Source organism: Caloenas nicobarica, chromosome 7 (genome assembly GCF_036013445.1).
Source record: "Caloenas nicobarica isolate bCalNic1 chromosome 7, bCalNic1.hap1, whole genome shotgun sequence".
Taxonomy (NCBI): domain Eukaryota; kingdom Metazoa; phylum Chordata; class Aves; order Columbiformes; family Columbidae; genus Caloenas; species Caloenas nicobarica.
This window is the reverse complement of record NC_088251.1, coordinates 22,382,823-22,404,147: the sequence shown is the minus strand read 5'-3', so window position 1 is coordinate 22,404,147 and position 21,325 is coordinate 22,382,823. Positions and strand designations below refer to the sequence as shown.

The window sequence follows — 21,325 nt, the reverse complement described above, 5'->3', positions numbered from 1 at the left end:
AGATCAGTGCATCCCGACACGCAGGAAGTCAAGGAAGGGAGCCAGGAGACCTGCGTGGTTAAACGGGAACTGCTGGGCAAACTCAAGTGGAAGAGGAGAGTTTACAAATCATGGAAGGCGGGGCTGGCCACTTGGGAAGAATATAAGGGTGTTGTTAAAGGATGTAGGGAGGCAACTAGGAAAGCTAAGGCCTCCTTAGAGTTAAACCTGGCAAGAGGGGTCAAGGACAACAGAAAGAGCTTCTTCAAATACATGGCAGATAAAGCTAACACCAGAAGCAGTGTAGGCCCACTGATGAATGGGGTGGGTGTCCTGGTGACAGAAGATACAGAGAAGGCAGAATTACTGAATGCCTTCTTTGTCCCTGTCTACTCTGCTGGAGGCTGTCCTGAGGAGCCCCGTACCCCTGAGGCCCCAGAAGAAGGCAGGGCAATGGAGGAGTTTGCCTTAGTTGGTGAGGACTGGGTTAGGGACCAGTTAAGCAATCTGGACATCTGTAAATCCATGGGTCCAGATGGGATGCACCCACGGGTGCTCAGGGAGCTGGCTGAAGTCATTGCTGGACCACTCTCCATCACCTTTGCCAAGTCTTGGGAAACGGGAGAGGTGCCTGAGGACTGGAGGAAAGCAAATGTCACTCCGGTCTTCAAAAAGGGCAAGAAGGAGGACCCGGGCAACTATAGACCGGTCAGCCTCACCTCCATCCCTGGGAAAGTGATGGAACACCTTATCCTTGGTGCCATCTTAAGACATATCAAGGATAAGAGGGTCATCGGGGGCAGTCAGCATGGCTTCACCAAGGGGAAGTCGTGCTTGACCAACCTCATAGCCTTTTCTGAAGACATAACAAGGTGGATTGATGAAGGCAGAGCGGTGGATGTGGTCTGCCTTGACTTCAGCAAAGCATTTGACACCGTTTCCCACAGCATCCTCACGGCAAAACTGAAGAAGTGTGGACTGGACGATCGGGTAGTGAGGTGGACCGCAAACTGGCTGAAGGAAAGAAGCCAGAGAGTCGTGGTCACTGGGGCGGAGTCTGGTTGGAGGCCTGTATCTAGTGGAGTGCCTCAAGGGTCAGTTCTGGGACCAGTATTATTCAATATATTCATCAACGACTTGGATGAGGGAATTGAGTGTTCTATCAGCAAGTTTGCTGATGACACCAAGCTGGGAGGAGTGGCTGACATGCCAGAAGGCTGTGCTGCCATCCAGCGAGATCTGGACAGGCTAGAGAGTTGGGCAGGGAAAAATTTAATGAAATATAACAAGGGAAAATGTAGAGTCTTACATCTGGGCAGGAACAACCCCAGGTTCCAGTATAGGTTGGGGAATGACCTATTAGAGAGCAGTGTAGGGGAAAGGGACCTCGGGGTCCTGGTGGACAGCAGGATGACCATGAGCCAGCACTGTGCCCTTGTGGCCAAGAAGGCCAATGGCATCCTGGGGTGTATTAGAAGGGGGGTGGTTAGTAGGTCGAGAGAGGTTCTGCTTCCCCTCTACTCTGTCCTGGTGAGACCACATCTGGAATATTGTGTCCGGTTCTGGGCCCTTCAGTTCAAGAAGGACAGGGAACTGCTGGAGAGAGTCCAGCGCAGGGCAACAAAGATGATTAAGGGAGCGGACCATCTCCCTTATGAGGAAAGGCTGAGGGAGCTGGGGCTCTTTAGCTTGGAGAAGAAGAGACGGAGGGGTGACCTCATTAATGTTTATAAATATATAAAGGGTGGGTGTCACGAGGATGGAGCCAGGCTCTTCTCGGTGACAACCAATGATAGGACAAGGGGTAATGGGTTCAAGCTGGAACACAAGAGGTTCCACTTAAATTTGAGAAGAAACTTCTTCTCAGTGAGGGTGACGGAACACTGGAACAGGCTGCCCAGGGAGGTTGTAGAGTCTTTTTCTCTGGAGACATTCAAAACCCGCCTGGATGCCTTCCTGTGTAACCTCACCTAGGTGTTCCTGCTCTGGCAGGGGGATTGGACTAGATGATCTTTTGAGGTCCCTTCCAATCCCTAACATTTTGTGATTCTGTGATATAGCAGAATAGTATAGTTTAATGAGCTCACTTAAAATGGAAGCAGATCATACCAGTAAAGCCTCAAAGTGAAATAAATTACATCAGCCTACACAGGAGCCCCTGTGAGCACAGTTACATCAAATTGTTGTACACGGTCCAGAATTCAGCAGAATTCTATATGTAGTAGAACATGGGAACTTTTGGTTTAGTTTCTTTCTTGAGAAAACTAATCTAAATAGCCCATCTAATGCTGCTGTGGGAGGCCCCACAAGGAGGTTTGTTAGGTTAACTGTACTAACACAAGGACAGTTAAAAGTGGTACAAGTTCTCTTTTGAGGTTAAGCTTTAAGGCAGAGATAATTCCATAGCTTTTCACTTAGTTAACCTTTTCAGCCCTAAAGGCGGAGAGTTAATTTAAATAGCAGAAGAGCTTAGATTCTAAAGTTCAAGGGAAATAATACAGGGTCAGATCTATTTTGCATAATAATTAATCTTGACCTGCTTATTGCAGGCCTGTAAACAATCCAGGCAGCTCCTCATGGCAGCAGCAGTGTGCTGCTGGAAGAGGGGTCAGACTTCTGGCACCCACAGATTAATGTTGGCAACAGTGGGAGGAAAGGAGATCTTAGGACAGAAACTCCTGGGAAATTGAAAGCAGATGGGGTTGTCTGAAATAATATCTAGAAGATGTTCAGTGCTTTTGTTTCATGCAGAATTTAGTCTCCTTCTTCATTTATTAGTTCTCCCTCTTTTTGATAGAACATATATTATTTGCCATATTTCAAAGCCTTTGTGGAATACAGAAATTGATTAGATTACTTTGTGTTGATAAGAAAAAGTTAGTGGCAACCCAGTGATTTTAAAACTGCAGAGCTGCTCTGCCTGTTACAGTTGGTCAAATCCATTGATGCTTGAGAACTGAAGAATCAGTGACAGAATCTTCAGCTGTGCTATTAAATAAAATAAATAGTTACTTGATATAGCATTTCAAATCAGAAGTGGTAGCCATTTTATTTTATATCAAAGAAAGAAATGTCAACTTCACTGTTTTCTAAGCAGCTTTCAGGAATTTTCAGGAGCATTCTGTCTCTGTAAATAATGCTTGTAAAAGTATTGCATCTGACATGCTTTTGTGATTTATATTTTAACTTCTGTTAACATTTGAAATTATCTAATGCTTTTTTTTTTTTTCTTCTCTTTTTGGCTAGGAAAACCTGTTAATGCGAATTCACTTCCACATTGCAGATGAGACAAAGGAAGATATTTGCACTGCACCACATTGTGTTTCCCATCAGAAGTTTGCGATGACCTTGTTTGAACAGGTGAGGTAATGATACATGCTTTATACAAATCGCCAGCTCTCAAGTTTCAAATTTTCATTCCCAAGGCATGCATTGCCATGATAAAAAAAGATACAAGCGGAAGTGTTGCTGTGGAAATACTGTTGAATCTTGTCAATGTATTACATTTTCTTTCTTTTCAGTGTGTTTGTACCAGCTGTGGTGCCACCTCTGACCCGTTACCTTTCATCCAGATGGTACATTATATTTCCACAACCTCACTCTGGTGAGTTGAGATTTTTACAGGGAAGAGAACTTCTCTCTCTTTTTTTTAAATATACTGGTATTGCAGTTTGATCTTTACATTCACAAGATTAAATGTCCAGAACATGGTTTGTTCAAAGTTGGTGGAGCTTTGATAACTATGATAAAGAATAGGAGGATTTAGTGGAGCAGAAGATAACCAGTTTAGGCATGGATCAGTGCATCTACTTTGTTTATGATTCTGAATCTGACAACTGTAGTGGCAAGGACTCGTGTACATTTTGAAAGACCTTAATATGTGAGCAGGTTAGTTAAGAAGAAAGATGAGAAAAATAAAAAATAATTTATGCTTTGAAAGGACCTTTGGACATCTATTCCATCCTCCTGTGCAAAGCAGGGCTTACTTCAAAGCTAGGTCAGGCTGCTTGGGGTTTTGTACAGCTGAGTTTTGAAAACATTCAAGGACAGAAATTCCATGACTTCTCTGGGCTGCCAGTTCCAGTGCTTGATAACTCATTATGAAATTTTTTTTTTCCTTACATCCAGTCAGAATTTCCCATTCTGCATCTTTTGCCTCTGTCCTTTTTCTGTTCACCTCTGCAAAGTGTCTGGCTTACGTTCGGCCTGTCTGCCAGCTTTCTGCAATGTTACTCCTCAGCTGTTCGGTACCCAGCCAGTACTGCTGCACCAAGTGTGCTCTGGCCGAGGTGAAAGACTTCGTATTTCCCTTTACTGAATTTCATGAGGTTCCTGTCAGCTCATTCCTCCAACATGTCAAGATCCTCCTGGATGGTAGCACTCTCTTTCTGTATATTGACTGTGCCATCCAGTTTGCTGTCGTTAGTAAACTTGATGTGCATGTATTTTGATTCATCATCCAGGTTGGTAATGAAAATGTAAAATAGCATCAGCCCCAGTATTAAGCCCCAAGGAACACAACTCTTAACTGACTGATGGTTATGTTTTGCTCCTCTGAGCCTGAAGGTCCAGCTAGGTTTTTGTCCACATTGTATTCTACCTGTGCAGTCCAAACCTCCCAGTTTGGCCACAAGAACGCTGTAGATGACTTGTTAGAGACCACATGATACTAACTGCTCTCACCTCCTCAACAGAACCCATAATTTTATGACAAGAGATAATCAAATAGGTCAGGTATAGTTCATCCCTGGTAAAACTGTACTGGCTGCTCTCTGGCTCACGTTCTTGTCCTTCCTATGTCTGTAGATGATTTCCAAGGGGATTTGGTCTGTCGTTGTCACAGGTACTAGTGTAAGACTGGCGAGCCTGTAGTTCCCCAAATCTTCTTTCTAGGATAGGTATGTAGCTCTTGCTTTTTCTAGTTATTGAGGAACTCTCGTGATCACCCTGACCTTTCATTAAAAGAGGCAATGCTCAGAGCAATTGCTCTAGCCCTGTAGTAGGTCATTTGAATGAACGCTACAGAAATCTTCTCTTCCTCTAGTAGGTGGCTGCTCAGTTAAAAGCTGCTTAAATCCGCTCAAGGCAGTAGTCTGTTAATTCACTTCTGTCTTGAAATTTTGGTTGGGATGAAAACTTCTTTGTTTCTTGTCCTGCATGTGAGATAGATAGTTACAGAGCCTGAAAAAAATGTCTCAAACTGCTAGAAGTTGGTCTTCTCATGCAGATCTCTGTTAAAGGTACCCTTTACTGGTGTTTCAGGAGTATTGTAAAGCATTCCCCCTTATGGCTGCTACCTGCTGTTCCATCGAGCTGTGCAGCAGAATATTATTTATTAGAAAAATAGGAAAATAATTACGTAAAAGATATTCAATATTTTATTTGAAATATCTCAATAAATCTTAAGTCATGCATTATTTTAAAAACACCAGTAAAGTGATATATTTATTAACCTCTTAAATCATTTTAAGCTTGAATGTGCTTTGAGCACTAGTATTCTTGTGTACTCAGTATCATCTTTCTTTCAACTTGAACAGTGAAATCAATTGGGTGCTGTGCTATTTCTTTGTCTGTAGTTTAATTATTAAGGATGTGCTCCTTTACTAGGTTTGTTACTGAAGGAAGGCATTTCGAAGCAAATATTTCATCTTGAAATCAAGTATTTATCAAAATGCTAAAGCTTGCTGTTAAGATGTAAATTTTAAGCCAAACTAGAAACTGTTTCTATTTTAAGTTTTACTTGTTTTCTTTATGCAGTATTATCCTGGAAGGTGTAGTAATTCACGCTTAATTATGTGGTTTTTCTGTACTACAGCATTAAATATAAAAAGAGTTGTGTATTTTAAGGTTCTTAACTTCTCATAAAATTTAGGTGAAGCATATTTACTTAATGTGGGTTTATGTATTTATTTTTTTTATTAAACTTTTGTTTTCCACGCTTTCTCTATACTGAAGCAATCAAGCTATTTGTATGCTGGAGAGACGAGAGAAACCAACCCCAGATATGTTTGGAGAGCTACTACAGAACGCCAGCACTATGGGAGACCTGCGAAACTGTCCAGTTAGTATCCTTAGCTTTCCTTTTTGGGGGAGTACAGATAGGACAGAAGAGGTTTAATAGACTACACTGATGTCTACCTTTAAATCATGAGCATTTTCAAGGTTTAGCTCATCATAATAATAAAAAGGATAGGTAAGAGAGTGTTCTTTGGGTTTGAGTTCGATACCTCTCAGTTTTTCCATGATGGAAGGAAAAAATACTGATGTTGAGTGCTGCTTTGACTAGAGACAAGTAGTGAGAACAGGAATAGACATAGTATTTGGATGGAGACTAAAAATAAATGTTTCAGAGTTAGAAACCACAAAAAAAAAAAAAGGTGGTGAGGGCAAATAAATTGGAAGTGCTTACACTGCTCCCAGGGAATGGCCAAGCAGTCCATTCCTGTTCAAGTCTGTGCTGCTGCCGGAAGTACCTCTTCTACATTTGCTGTTCAACTTCACTGTGAGTTGGTGAGGCCTCCAACACCAGCATTACATGAAGCCGCAATCATGCTGCTTTCACCCCATGAAGAAAGGTTCTGGGATCTTACCTAAAGAAATGGAAATGACAAAGAATTTGGGGGCTGTATCTTTTTATAGGAGATTTCTGTATGTTGACAGTGGTTTTGATTAGCCAGGCTTTTTAGAACAGTGTTCCCACAGTTCATCCAGTTTCTCTAGTGATTATTTCTGTTGAGGGTAGTATGCTTCACCTGTAATAATAGCATGAGGAAAGAAGTACTCATTTATTGTAAAATCTTTTTAACAGTACCATGCTGTAGCACAGATAGCAGAACTTTCGTAGCAGTCACTGTAGTCACGTGTACAAGATTGGTTGTTCTGCCTAGATAAACTTCCATTCAACTTCATCACTACCTTTCAGCTGGAATAAATTGAACTGTTGACAAAACTGCTGTACCTGCATCATAAAGCCAAAACGTTGGTCAGAGGGAAGGAGGAAAGGACCACTGCGTCCCACTGCCAGAGAACAGCCTGACAGTGAAGGGCTTAGAGGCTACACAGTGTATTTGCAAGAGCCTTGGTAGGAATCATCACAGAAAATTTGAGGGAGTGTTGTTTTTTTTTTTCTGAATGAGATTTGCTCTTCAGAGTGTGGGAGATGTTGCCCAGAAAGGGTAGGCCATAGTTGCTATGAGTGATGAGTAGTGTTTAACCATGTATAACCAATTACTGCATATGTCAAGTTGATAGTCACATACTCCTATACTTAAAAATGTTCTGCTATACAGTAAAGGTCTCACAAAATTCAACTGAATTTGGGATTAAAAAAAAATCACGTAGATATGAAATGATTTATTTCTTTAATCATAAGGGCTTGCTTTCTAAAGCAAGAGTTTGATGTCTTGTTCTGCCTTTTGAGTGTGTCCAGATCCAGGGCTTTGGATAAGTATGCAAGAAGACTTATCATCAAACTTTTCTACATATCGATTAATAGGTAGAGCAGGAAATAGCTGCATAGTTGCCGCTTCCTGTAATGCTACTGTTAGACATCTCACCCGTCCTCAGTGAAGCAATACAGGCTCTAACAGGAATGGTTGGTGTGCTTGTTCCCTGGGGAAGTGTAAGTATTCCCAGTTTACCTCCTGCACTTTCTGCAGCTTATAACTCTCAAACATTCACTGTTAGTCTCCATCGAAACTTTTTTTTTTTAAATATAGGCAAATAGTGGCTCACTTACCTGAGTAAAAGGAATGAAGATATTGTATTGTTGTTTAAAAGATTCGTACGAGTCTAGCTATTTCATAACCAAAGCATGGGAAATATAATAGATAGACATTCTTTGTCAGAGTGAACTGCAATTTAACTGTGAAATAATCGGTTGGATAAAATTGCTTACAGGTACTTGCTGTCCCTTTCTTTTTACATTTGGGAAATTTTTCTATTGAGGCTTAGCTAAGGGTGGCCTAAAAGTCATGCAGGGGAAGCTTTTTATCAGGTTGCCATATTCCTCCTGTCTTGCAGAAAATGCTGATGTTAGTTAGCAGAAGCAAGGAAGACAACTTGAGAGTAAAATGGGTTTGTTGTGAGATAATCCACACGAATGCTTGTACTTTGATTATTGCAAATCTTAATGTTAAAACCTCATATCTACTTTTAAACATCACAGTCCTCTACCTGTAAAAAAAAAAAAATCTGTCTTCATTGCTTTGTTGTTAAGCTCATTTCTTTCCTCTTTTTTAATTTTTCATTTTTATCTCTCATGGATAATTGGGACTGAAGTTCTAGTTAATTTTCTAGATTGCTGTGGGGAAGAAATGCTTTATGATCTCTTCCCTGGTTGTAGTGTCAGGAGTGATTATATCCAATTGTGAAACTGGCCTCTGTAGAGATGAGAAACCGTTCTCAGTATGAAAACATATTTTCCTGGAATCTTGTAGAGGTACCTTTGTGACCTGCTACAGGGGGGGAAGTGAGTATTGCAAAGGGCCTTTGGTATAGTTGTCCCCTCAAAAAAGATAATGCACTGTTTGTTAAAATTACAGTGATAATCTCTTAATTCAGATGGCGAACTTCTTTCATGATGCTTTAAGGATGCTCACAATTCCAATAGGTGGTGGATTGGAAAGACCACCACTGAGAAATGTCTTAGCTTCACAAGCAAGCTAATCTCTGAGACGTACTCTGGCTGGAGAGTGAGGGGAGACTGGCCAGTTAATATGCACTCGTAGTTATTTAAAAACTAAAAAATTGGAGGCATAAGGGAGACGGGAAATAAGAAGTGAAGAACTGCTGTGGGTTAGTAAAGCACTTCTTATTCTCATGATCTTCCATCTGCTGCTCTCATACATGTATGAATAGTGACCTAACTATCCTGTCTAAGATGAAATGCTTGAGGTACTGTGTAGAACACCCACCCAATTTTAACAGCAAGCCACAACCTTGAAGGTTTTTCTGACACAGTCATATAAATCATCAGTCTCTGTAAATAACATTTTTTAATCAGAGATTCTGATCAAAACAAAGTGGGCTTTCCTTGCAATTCCTAAGGATGTTTTTGGGATCTTTCATGTATGCTTGAGTATCTCTTTTTTGAATAAACCTTCTTTGGCGCTATACCTTTTAATTATCATCAGTAGTATGAGGAAGAATCAGCAGTGTTCACTTTAAAGCTTGCAAATACCAGATAGTCTTGCTAATGCTCCTCGTGTGTGACATAAGAAGCTCATATCTTGACACCGAGCATATTTCTGCTATGTTTCAGTGCTGCCTCTTTGGCAGCTGTGCTTTTGAAACTTGTACTTGTCCGTGCCTTTCCCTAATGTTATAATAAGAGAAGGATTAATATTGAATGTTTTGTTTGATTTAAATCCTCAGAGTAACTGTGGGGAAAAGATCCGTATTCGTCGTGTACTGATGAACTCTCCACAAATCATCACCATTGGCTTGGTTTGGGACTCGGACCACTCTGATCTGGCTGAGGATGTGATTCACAGCCTGGGCACTTGCCTTAAACTGGGAGATGTGAGTTTTTTGTGTTTTGACACTACCTACAAACACAATCTTTCTTATGGTAGTCTATAGCAGTGGATTGAGAAAAATAAAAAGTCGCCACCTTTACCTTTTCGGTGTCCATAAATAGAGGAATTAGGGGGCAGATCCAAGGATCTGAGCTGTTTCTGAATGCTTCGCAAAACTTGCGAAATTACTAGTGCATTTGCATATTCTTGAATTTCTGAAATGACTGAAAATTAAAAATTACTCCAGAAAACAAATCTTTTTTGAATCAACAAATATTTTCAAGTGCAACGAAATTATGGATTGGCATCTTTGCTATTTCTATGAAAATGCATATGTACTCTTTCATTTTGAATAACAGGAGTTCATTTCTATTTATTTTGAAGACAAAATGTAGTTTGGGATTGTGGGTTTTTTAAAATTTCTTTCAATCTTTTCATTGGAGTGTGTGGTCATAACGCTTAAGAGTTATTTATAGCTGAGCAGTCTCTGAGAGATGATGGCTGGCACTGTGTGATTGAATGACAGATTAAATTAAGCAGTGTTTGGAATCTGGAGGTTTGTCTCCTAGAGGATTTGCTTATTCTACATTAACTGATGCTTTAGAGCTGCATTATTGGTATACCAAATTGTAGCTGTGTCATATTGTAGCATTGAGGTATTACATTAAAATAATTTAAATATTTTTTTTTTTAAAATGCATTGGCTAGTGCATAGTTTACCAAAATTAGTGTGAGTTAATGGAAGCGTGGTTATGAAACAGCATGGTTTTTTCACAGTAGAGCAGTAATACACTAAAATATGAGTCCTGTGCATTTTTAAATAAGACATGGTCAAATAGTCACAAACCCATTTTTTTTCCTGTGCGCTGAGTTCTTTTGACCTACTAATGTCTTCAGTTTATCTTTTATGTAGTGGTGTCATAAATTTGTCTTTGCTCAAGTCAGAATAAATGCCAGCTGTTCGCTGTCAGAACTGCTTTGTTTCTACAAAGCAAAGAAGAATGAATGTTTTAAACAGCATTTGAAATAATCAGCAAGCATGACACAGAGAATACAAATTTTCATAATAAAAGTACAATTTCAAATTTTGAAAAGGTATTATATCTTTGTTGGTAAATGACTTTCTTAAAGTACAGCCACAGTCTCCAAGACTGGCCTGATTCTTGTGCATCTGGTGAGTTGCTGGGAGTCTATTCCTGGTCTGTGTCACTGGGTTTGATTAATTGATTAATTACTTAAGTATTTATTGCCTTGTTTTCTCTATCTCAAAGTAAAAATCTGACACCTCTCTTGTAGTACTTTGGGGTCTTCAAACACAAAGCAGTATGTAAAATTCTGAGCATTTTATTATTTATTTCTCCTTTCATTTTTCTTGCCTCTCTTCCTGTAGCTTTTCTTCAGAGTAACTGATGACAGAGCAAAACACTCAGAGCTGTATTTGGTGGGAATGATCTGTTACTACGGAAAACACTATTCTACCTTCTTCTTCCAAACTAAAATTCGCAAGTGGATGTACTTCGATGATGCTCATGTCAAAGAGGTGAGAAAATAAAATTTAGAAAAAAAAATCTGCTATTTGTTAGCTACTTGTGTGTAGATCCATACTGTTTTCTACAGACTTTGATAAATTTTGGCTATTTTTCCACTCAAGTTCCGTAACTCTGTTGCTCCTTTTTCTGAACAAAGTATAGCACTCTCAGAAAAGCAAACTAGAAATCTCAGAAGCCCTATTCTTAGTTCTGTTCTGTTGGCCACCAGTCTTGCTTGTATGCTGCTGTTTGAAAACTTAGAGTTTGCTTGTGTGCACAGCTAACATACCTCTTGTTCACTTGCTGACAAGCGGTATAGCTACTTAGTGCCTGCTTTTTAGGTTCTTTGTTGAAGTATCTAGATGCCAGTCTTCAGTAGTGGTTGCTGCCAACAACCGCTTTTTTCTGCTTCTTCTGTTAGTGATTGTGTTTTGGTTTTGTTTTGGGGACTTCTTTACCCCTTTTCCCCAAGCATGAAAAATACCAGTGCTGGGATCTTGGCACACCATTATTACATCCCATTAGTTTGTTTGGCATTACTTCACACCACTCTCCTATTATGCCTTTTGGTCATGGGAGCACAAAGATGAGAGAAAAATTTTCTTCTGTACTCACGTCAAACACAGTCTCAAAGGGAAAACTCTAATCCTCGCATTTGTTCGTAGTCATATTTCTCTGCAGCAAAAATTTGCAAAGGATGGGAGCTGCAGTGTTTTTGTAGAATACTTGGGTATGGAGCAAATTTGTTTGATTACATGTTTGGTGTATTAGGTGAAACCTGTATTAGTACATGGGGAAGATTTTTGAGATTAATATAGCTAAATGAATTACTGCCTGGCCTATCAAAATGCCTGCAGAGGCTCCGTAAAAGCAGAAATACTCACACAAAAGTGGTTAGCTTTGACTTGAATTTGCCGTCATGCTGTTGATGTCTTTTACTGTTTGTTTTGTCTATGCTGATTAATGGATTAAAACCTTTTGTTACCAAACTCTTTGGTTTTATGACTGGCACAAAAGTAGAACATTTCAGATGATGAAAAGGTTTTTATGGGGAAAAAAAAATCTGAAAGGGAAGGATTATTTTCGTAGTTGCATTTTATTAGGAATTGTAATTTGTCTAGCCATAAGATGGTGAATACCTTGATTTTAGTTGGGTTGGTTCCAGGGTGTTCCAAGAGCGTGTTCCTGACCAGCTGGTGTCACAAGTGGTACCTTTTTTCTCAAATAAGGTAAATCTCAGAAAGAGGAATGGAAATGCCAGTTTTAAGACACAGTTTACTTTCAGTTACATTTTAGAGTTCATATCCCTTTTTGATGTTTGTTTCAACATGTGACCAGCACTCAGAGCTTCCTTGGTGAGTCCCTTTCAGTGCTGGATATAGAAGTTAAAGAAAAAAAAAAAAAGAAGTACAAGGAAAAAAGAGAGCTTCTTATAGAAAACGATGGCAGCAAACATTTCATGTGCTTTTTTGTTGTTGTTGTTATTAATTCAGATTGGTCCAAAATGGAAAGATGTTGTGACAAAGTGCATTAAGGGCCATTATCAGCCTTTGCTGCTGCTGTATGCTGATCCAAGAGGAACTCCAGTGTCAGCACAAGACTTGCCCCCTCAAGTGAATTTACAGCAATATAGCAGGACTTGCTATGATAGTGAAGACTCGGGTAAGCAGGCTGGACTGTGTACCTTAAACCTTTCTGCTGTAATGCTGCTTGTGAAAAGTTTTTCTTCTGTTTTGGGTGCCGTTTTGTTAGCAGGCATCCTTGTTGCTTGTCAAATCTGATCTAGAATTCTGACAAGGACTTTCAGGGTTTCACCTTTGAACCTCTGTCAGTCCAAGACTCTGTTGATTCTTTGTAGTAATCTTTTCCAAAAGGGTTTAGAGAAAGAAACTAGGGGCGGGAGGGGAAGAGTGAGGGATCTGTCGTGGCATGGACGTAGAGAGAAACAATAACCGATGGCTTCAGTGACTGAGTTCATAAATCCATCAGCTGTTTCAACAGGAGGAGAACAAGAGCAGAGATGCACGAACACATAAAAATTAAAGGAAGCTGCAGAATTAAACTCAGGACGGAAGTTAGGGAAAAGAAACATTAAGGAAATGTGATAAATGAGTCCTCTGTTAGGATGGTGAATGGATGTGGGGGGAAGGGGAAGAAATACCATTTTATTAAAAATAAAAAAGAGAGTGATGGAATCAGTGCAGCTTATCTTCAGCCTTTGGCTTGTCTTTTACTCAGATAAAGCAGTGCAAGAGATATGAGTTGATTCGTGAGAGACTGAAGGGGGAGGGATTGGCAAAGGCTTATGCCCATAGATATGATAATTTTTCATGGTCCATTTTGCATCAGAAATTATCTACAGCTATAGATATGTGTCACTTAAGATCTCAGAGGCCTTCAAGGTGCTACTTCCTGAATTCTTTATATTAATGGTAGTCCATTGAATCAGAAAGGTATGTCCAGATAAGGTGCTTCAGAGGTTAGAACTTGGTCTGCTCAAGGTATCAGTAGTGGTCTGAACAGGCTGTCGGTTTACTGAAGGTCTGGAGAATTTCAGACATTTAGTCACACCGTTGGGGCTTGAGACCTCATTGAAAGAGGAATAGATAAATTCTGTGAAAGATATGTAATTGTAATCCACATAGGGTGAAAAAAAAAATGGGTCTAAGTTTATATTGTAATGGCTCTGCAAAAGATTGTTTCTATTTTTGGGTGTTTGCAGAGAATATCCTGAGTTAGAGATGGGTTTAGAAGAACAGCAAGGTGAGACTAAAACCAGAAATGCAACCTTTCATCCAGTATTTTAGCCTAATTATTCAACTGTAATTCCAAGAATATTTTACTGTTTTCCTGGCCAATAGCTAACTTTATGCTTCCTGGTCAATGAATCTGTAGAGGATACGTGCTGTCTCCTTATTTATGTGTTGACAGTCTACCAGAAATGAAATAAATCTCCAGCTCCTCTTAAAATAAATGCAAATAAATACACTGGTGAGACGACCTTCACTTCTCACTTGACAAGATGCCTTGCAATTTATAAACCTGTCTTCCTGTCTGAAAAAAAAAATGGGAAGTGTGGAGGAGTAAGAGGAAGGCCTGCAGTGCCATATATCAGTTGTGAGCACTTCTACAAGCTTCAGGTCAATATATGCTGTAAATTTGCCTTGCTGTTCTGCTGGTTGATCTCCAGGAAATATGTAGATAACCCCTTCTGCTCTTTGTCTCTGCAGTATCTACTATTGTTGTGTTTTAAAGTGACTTCAGGAAGCTGAATACAAATATATATATATATAAAGGTGTTTCCGATAAAATTCAGAAGGCTGTAGTGAGTAACCTGCTCTTTTATTTCAAAACTACTTGGTGAGTCCTCAGGGGTTGCTCCTGTACTCTGCAGTGTTCAGCATTGATACCAAGCTCTTGAGAGACTTTGTGAGATGCTGTAGGTTGAAGTGCCAGGAGGAATCATACCATACACATTTTTCCTGTCAAATAGAAGTGAATTATTTTCTACCCTAATGTACCCTTTTCAGAATGGCCTTTTTGTCTCTCACGAAGTGTAACTACAGCTTCTTTTAGATTCCTCAGTGTTATCAGAAATCCACAGCCCATAATTCAGAAATGAACAGAAATTCCTTATTCTTAAGTTGTTAATCACAATATTGTACCTGAACTTTAGTCAAGGGAATCTGATAAACACGTCTAATCACATAAAGACCTGATACTACAAATTATGGAGGAAAGATTGTTGAAGATGCTGGCATGAAATATTGTGAAGCTGAGCGCAAACAACTCTGTTTAATGTGTTTCATTTTCTATTGAATAAAGACTTCAGTTTATAAATTGTTTTCTAATACTCAGTTCTACAGCACTGATTCCTGTTAACTGCATTCACCTTTCTTTCTGTGACTGTCATCTCCATTAACAGCTGTATTCTATATTTCTTTAGATCAATAAGATTTTTAACCAGTAAGGAAGTAGGGGCAAGTTTCTGACTTCAAGTGTTGTTAGGCATCCCTAAATAGGCCATCAGCTACAGGACTTGCTCTTAGCGAAAACACAAAGTGCCCTCAGGCAGAGTGTCTGTGATTAAGCATAAGAATTATTTTCTTTTTACATTTCTTTTTTCTTCTTTAATTTCTCCACTGAGAAATGAGTATGTAATGAATATCCTGTATATTCAGGAGGGTATACATCACATATATAGAAAGAACAATAGTCTTCAAACTGTTCAGATTTTTACTGTTAGGTACTGAAGGTGGTGGGAGGAGGTCGTCTTTTTCTCCTCTTTTAATGTGTTTAAGAATTACTGTACTGAAGTTGAATCATGATGCTTCATTGTTTTCAGTATCCCACTTGTGCAGGGGATCAATGCAAGCTTCTTGAGGAGGAGCAGGTTACTTTAGATAATACAGTCTCAGTATAAAGTTTTACTAGATAAGCTTTTGATTGATAATAGATGAAATGTGTTAATAATTATAACTTGTGATGTTCTTGTTACCCTTATTGATATTTTGTACTTGACTTTTTAACTTTGACTTCCCCTGAAGCAATGTATTTCATATTTTAATTACATGCGACAGTGTCAAAAATTAATGAAAAATAGCTTCAGTGTGGTACTAAGTGTGCTTTCAGTCCAATGGATATAGTTTTGTTTTGTATAACAAAAGGATTTGATAAATTTGGAGTTATTAAAGAGAAAGAAATGAAGGTTTGCAGAAGGAATGGCACTCTCTCCCCCTTTCCAAAGGAGAGGACCTTTCCCATAAACTCTGGAGTCCTTGAATCTGAGTTTGTATGTTTGGTATTCTGTTTTTCTTTTAACTCCTGTGTAGTGTATTCTGTTCCATTCCTAGTGTGTGCTTGTGGGGTTTTGTTTGTTTGAGCTTGGGATTTTTTTAGCCTCTCCTGACTTTCATGATAGCTCCAAAAGACTGAAATTTGACATTGCTTCCTTCCTTCCTTAGGGAGAGAACCTTCGATCTCGAGTGATACCAGGACAGATTCCTCTACAGACAGCTATGCTTATAAACAGGCACACCATGAGTCTGTGGTCAGTCACTTCTCCTCCGACTCGCAGGGGACAGTCATCTACAATGTGGAGAATGATGCAGCTTCACAAAGCAGCAGGGACACAGGTAGTAGATACCATTATATCTGTGTGATCTTTGTCATTAAATATGACGACTGCAGCAGATGCCAGTGAAAAATCGATATACATACAACCTATAACAGAATATTGAAAAGTGTTTAGTATCCTAAATAGTTTTGGTTTGTAATGAACCGTTGGCGTTCACAAAAAATAGGTCTAATTTAAATGTCTTGTTGGCTTTTGTAGACTTGTAACTCACCAGACAAACACTTACAAACATGTTTTCTGTTAGCCAGAATCCGACTTTGTTATGTAGTTCTGTAAGTTGGAGTAAGTTGTACAGTGCCATTGTACAGTTTGCTAAGTGTTCTGTCTGCTGATTACTCAGTTACTTCATTTCAGGAGTTGCAGCTGTCTGGGAAAGGTGCTTTCATCACCAGAGTCTCTCATACTTAAGCTCTAAGGATTTTCTATGTAAGTGGGTGTTGCACCAGGGAGGAGCATAAGATGATTTCCTGCCTGTGCCATGGAAGCAAGCTGAGAATCTGCAATGAGAGGACAATCTGTATATATGTTCCTTCGGGCAGCTGAACAGTCTGCCTGGACACTCTTTAGTTGAAAAGAGGTTAACTGGAAGACTGAAGGCCTAGCTCTCCTCTATTATTCATGCCCCGTGACCCTAGACAGCCTGTTTCTGCATACAGTACTAACTTGTAACATCACCTCTGAAAAAGTAGTGCATGAGTTAAGGTCAGACTTCTCCAACTTCAAAAATATGGTCTGCTAAGTCTGAAAAGTTACTTTATTGTGCCTTAAATAGACTTTCCAAGAAGACATAACAGTTGAATTAGCGACCGTTTGTTGCACCAGAGTGTCAACAACTATCACAACACTTTGTCCTTTTAGTTGCAAGATAGTTGCTCTCTTGTATTGTGACGATATATGTGTATTTGGTTCATTTGAAGCAATCTCTGCTACATCAAAACCTAGAAAAAATGTTTCAAATTTGTTTCCTTTAGCACTCTTTGATTCTTCATCAGAGGTCCAAATAACTGTAATACATGGTTTTAGACAGTACTTTCAATGTTTTAGCAAATACTGTAGGTTCCAGACATAGTCCAAGGTAGAATGTGAGAAAGGAGGGGAAGTTGGAGTAGAATCTGAATGATGAGGAAACCATTTATGTTAATCTTTAGAGTACGAAGAAGACAAAATTGAAAATGCTAGTGGAATATTGTTTATGTAGTTTGCAAAAGTGGCACAGAGTTTATTGGATTATGTTTTTCCCTGCAAAACTTACCATGCAGAAGTCAGCAGAAAAGGGAGGGTAGGGGGATGGTTGCAAACATGTAAGCGTGAAGTTCAGCATGTAACCTTTTGTTCTGTCAGTTTTAGTGACTTGTTCCTTTTCTTTTTCTTTCTTCTCCTACTGATTCTATCCTATGTGTTTTCCTTCAGCTTAGCCCACCTCATCACCTAAATTCAGTTGTCCTCATTTTTCCTGACTCAGCCTTAGCGGTACTCAGTCTGTCCCCTTAGCTAGCCACCTGTCTGGGCATTTCCCCCTTTTTTTTTACCTACCTAAAACCTTTCCAAAAAAAGTCAGTCTGCCAACCCATACAACTGCTCAATCATCAAATGCTGATGTGTGGGGCTATAAAGAAGCCATCCACATTGACCTGTCAACTGAATCCTTCTGGGCAAGAGCAGGATTCGTCATTTAATGGCCATTTACCCACTACTCGAGCCCAGAAAATTATGGACCTTATCTCACATCATCCTCTGGGGAAGGACCACCATTGGGTCGTATGACCTCAGGCACCCGGGTACTTCAGAATGGGCCCATGAAGAGTGGCTGCATAAGCCCTCTCTTGTTCCTACCAACCTGTACTGCTGAGAAAAATGTGCGTATTCTGGCTGCCCTGTTCGTACAACTGAGGTTTTTAGTGGGAGGGAGTAGGGGCTGTTCTGTCTTAATCTGTTTTATTTCATTCTCTTCTCTAACATATCCTTAGATATGCACACAATCCCTACAAAAACAATCTTTTCCTTTGGATATCACTGTTTGCTTATCAAGCCATCCCACCTCTGAAGGATGAGGTATTTAAAGGGATACATTCAGCAAGGGACACCTTTTAAGCGTATGATCAGACACTCGGAAGTCCTGGTTTGTTATTTTAGTGAATTTAAAAAAAAAAAAAAAGTGTAAAGTGTTAGCTAATATTCTTGGGATTGTAATTCCTACATTCAAATATTACAATGGGTTTAGTCTTTGCTCCAGAAGATCCAGGTAAAGACAACAAAGCCTGTGTCCTGCAAAATTTTGATGCTTGGCATTTCCTCTATGGCTATTAAATGTCCAGTGACAATACAACAAAATTTGCAGTTTGTGAAAGGAGGATAAAATATTTATGCAAAGTTAGCAGCCTTCCTTCTACAAGGCTAAGTTGGACTTTAATACAGACCATAAGATAGCTCCAGCAGCACTAAATATCTTAAAATAGTTTCTGTTACAGTACCTGAAGGATGCTAAATGCTTCTATCAGGTTGAATGAACTTCAGGGGGGAAATGTTTAACTAGAGAAGTTGTGCACTCTGAAATGAAGCATAAGCCTCTTCTATCTTGAGGGAAGCCACTGCAAGGTATAAGATAATACTGTTCTTTCAGTCCCTAAAAGGTGTGTGACAGTCCATGCTGTGAAGGGAAAAAAGAAAAAACGTCCCAAAGCACTGACTCATGCTCAGTCACCTAAATGCTGCACATCTTCTATCTTCACTGCTAAGATTTCTTTTACTTCCTTAATTTATTTTATTTTATATAAACTGCTTGTTTGTAGAGAATTTGGCTACAAAAATCACTCTCCAGTTTGCAAATACATAGAAATGTGAGTCCTGGAGCTTGCTTTTTGTTGTTTCGTTTCCTTCCCACTCATTTATTGTAGTATCTTTGTAGTAATTGTAGTTGAAGTGAATTATTTTTTTCAACTGCTGAAGGTACAGTTTTATGTGTAAAATCTCTTTTAAATGTTGTTGATTTTTTATGTTAATTTCTAGAGAAGGGGGAAGGCTTAGAACAGCCGGCCATGTACTCTGGAGGCTGTTAATCCACTGTTGGGTAGTAGGGATTTTCCTTTTCTATCATCCTATGCAAGGTGAAAGTTGGTGATAAAAAGGCTAGAGAAAAGTCTTTGTAGCTTATTCATAAATTCCCTTCTCATCCTGCATCTCTGCTTGGGACTACTCACGTGAGTAAAGCCACGCGTGTGTTTGTGTTTGCAGGTTTAGGACTGTGAATGTGTGAGAATCGTAAAATTAAGAAAAGGCAAAACAAAACACTTGGGGCGTCAAATGCTCCTAATTAATATTTGATGTGAGGAAATGAGAAATAAATTGGGTGCAAGAGAAGATATTAGCGCTCGGACAGACGAGCTGTAGTAAGGGAACATTGTCGTGTGTCAGCTGATCCGTGTTGATGGTTTGTGTGTATGCTTTTAGCTTGTAGCAGATGTGAATTAGCAGACTTAGCCCTTGAGAGCCAACTGACGCTTTTTCACTGCAGACGAAGCTAACTCAGATTATTAAGTATTTGCTACAGGCAAAGAGAGTGCAGAATGGGTAGTGCAGAGCAGCTGATGATGTGCAGTAATCTTTTATTACATGGTAACTTGTTCATGTGTTTGAGTCTTCATTCAACAGAGTAATGTCAAGCAAGCTGTCCTCGGGAGTTCTGTGTTCATGGCCGTTAAAACTGAAAAAGTATTCAGACAACAAGGAAGTGGTGTCCTTAGACTATTAGAAGACAAGGCAGAGTCAACCATTTCCTCTCCCTGTGGATGAGCTCTCATTAACCAGAGTCCGTGGAGGGGCTGTATCTCTCTTCTATGACCTTAAAAACAGAACACCCTCCCCAAGAAAACAAAACAAAAACTTTTGGATACAGAAACTCACCCAAACCTGCCAGTTAGTCTTGGAGCGTCTGTAGCTCCTAAGGAGCAGGAGAGCCCTGCTGCTCTTAGTACACAGAACACTCTGTCCGAAGGCTCTTGTCATCTCTGCTGTGTTCTTCTGTCCTTCCAGGGCACTTGACTGACAGTGAGTGCAATCAGAGGCATGCTTCCAAAAAGGGCTCACTGGCAGACCGCAAGAGGAGTTCTAGCCGGTCTCGGCGAAAAGGAGATGAGGCTCAGTCATCAGGATACCATAGTGAAGGCAAGATATGTTACTTTATTTCAAATATCAATATCTCTTTCTGCATGTCTTTGAGATCCTTAGTCTGTACGTGCATTTCCCTCCGTGTTTCTTACATCTTTTTCTGCATTTTGCCTATATTTGCTTTTTTTTTTTTTCTTTTTTTTTCCCCGTTGGGGTGTGTTGGTTGAGGTTTTTAAAATTTTGTTGATGGGTTTTTGTTTTGTTTTTTACTTTTCAAAGTCTGCATAAAGATGCTGCAAGTAGGGCTGCTAGTTTAATCTGAAGTTATTCTTGTGGTTTTTGCTGTCTCTGTAAACTGCAGGAGAAACCTTGAAGGAGAAACAAGCCCCCAGAACTGCCCCCAAACCATCCAGCAGCACCAGCAGGCTGAGGGAATTTAAAGAGACAGTGAGCAATATGATCCACAGCAGACCACAGCAGATTTCTCAAGCCATCCAGAATTCCCCTCATGGAGGGAGTAGTGTGGATCAGGCAGGAACACGACCCTCAAAAAGCCTATCTGCACACTCTCGAGACTGGGAAGCGGAGAGTACCAGTAGTGAGTCTAAATCCAGTTCATCTAGCAGGTACCGGCCAACCTGGAGACCCAAAAGAGAGTCTCTGAATATAGACAGCATCTTCAGTAAAGACAAGAGGAAACATTGTGGCTACGTGCAGCTTAGCCCCTTCTCTGAAGAGGCAGGTAAGAGTCTGAGAAGAAAGATTTATTTCAGCATGTGTGGAATTTATAATCCTCCACTGTCCAGTTTTGCTTAAGTAGGAAATGGAAATTTTGAACATGACGCTTAGGTCAGTTTTGAGTCGTGTCCCTGAAGGCTGGTTTCTGTGTGGATATTCATGTTGCATGTGTGGTACTCTGTTAACTTACTATGTGCTAAATTTCACATGTAAGGAAATAAGAAGGGAAACGTTACCATTTGCACTGCTTAAACAGACATAGGGCTAGACTGCTAAGTATCTGAAATTTCATCCCTTGGAATGACCTTTTGTATTGGTCT

General features: G+C 39.8%; 1 protein-coding gene across 14 annotated transcripts in view; it reads left to right on the top strand.

Annotated features, from left to right (window-relative positions):
- The window catches only part of USP54 (ubiquitin specific peptidase 54), a 114,894-nt gene that overhangs the window by 63,886 nt on the left and 29,683 nt on the right, over nucleotides 1–21,325 (top strand). For 13 of the 14 annotated variants that reach the window (XR_010606453.1, XR_010606451.1, XR_010606452.1 and 10 more), the window contains 9 exons: nucleotides 3,226–3,339; nucleotides 3,501–3,583; nucleotides 5,935–6,040; nucleotides 9,355–9,501; nucleotides 10,888–11,037; nucleotides 12,520–12,688; nucleotides 15,991–16,161; nucleotides 20,193–20,324; nucleotides 20,629–21,009. Coding sequence is in view for 8 of the 14 variants with exons in the window: in XM_065638702.1 (XP_065494774.1) it covers nucleotides 3,226–3,339; nucleotides 3,501–3,583; nucleotides 5,935–6,040; nucleotides 9,355–9,501; nucleotides 10,888–11,037; nucleotides 12,520–12,688; nucleotides 15,991–16,161; nucleotides 20,193–20,324; nucleotides 20,629–21,009 (1,453 nt within the window). In the remaining 6 variants the exon portion in view is untranslated. The remainder of the gene's footprint in view (nucleotides 1–3,225; nucleotides 3,340–3,500; nucleotides 3,584–5,934; nucleotides 6,041–9,354; nucleotides 9,502–10,887; nucleotides 11,038–12,519; nucleotides 12,689–15,990; nucleotides 16,162–20,192; nucleotides 20,325–20,628; nucleotides 21,010–21,325) is intronic. The other variant, XM_065638705.1, reaches the window with a different exon arrangement.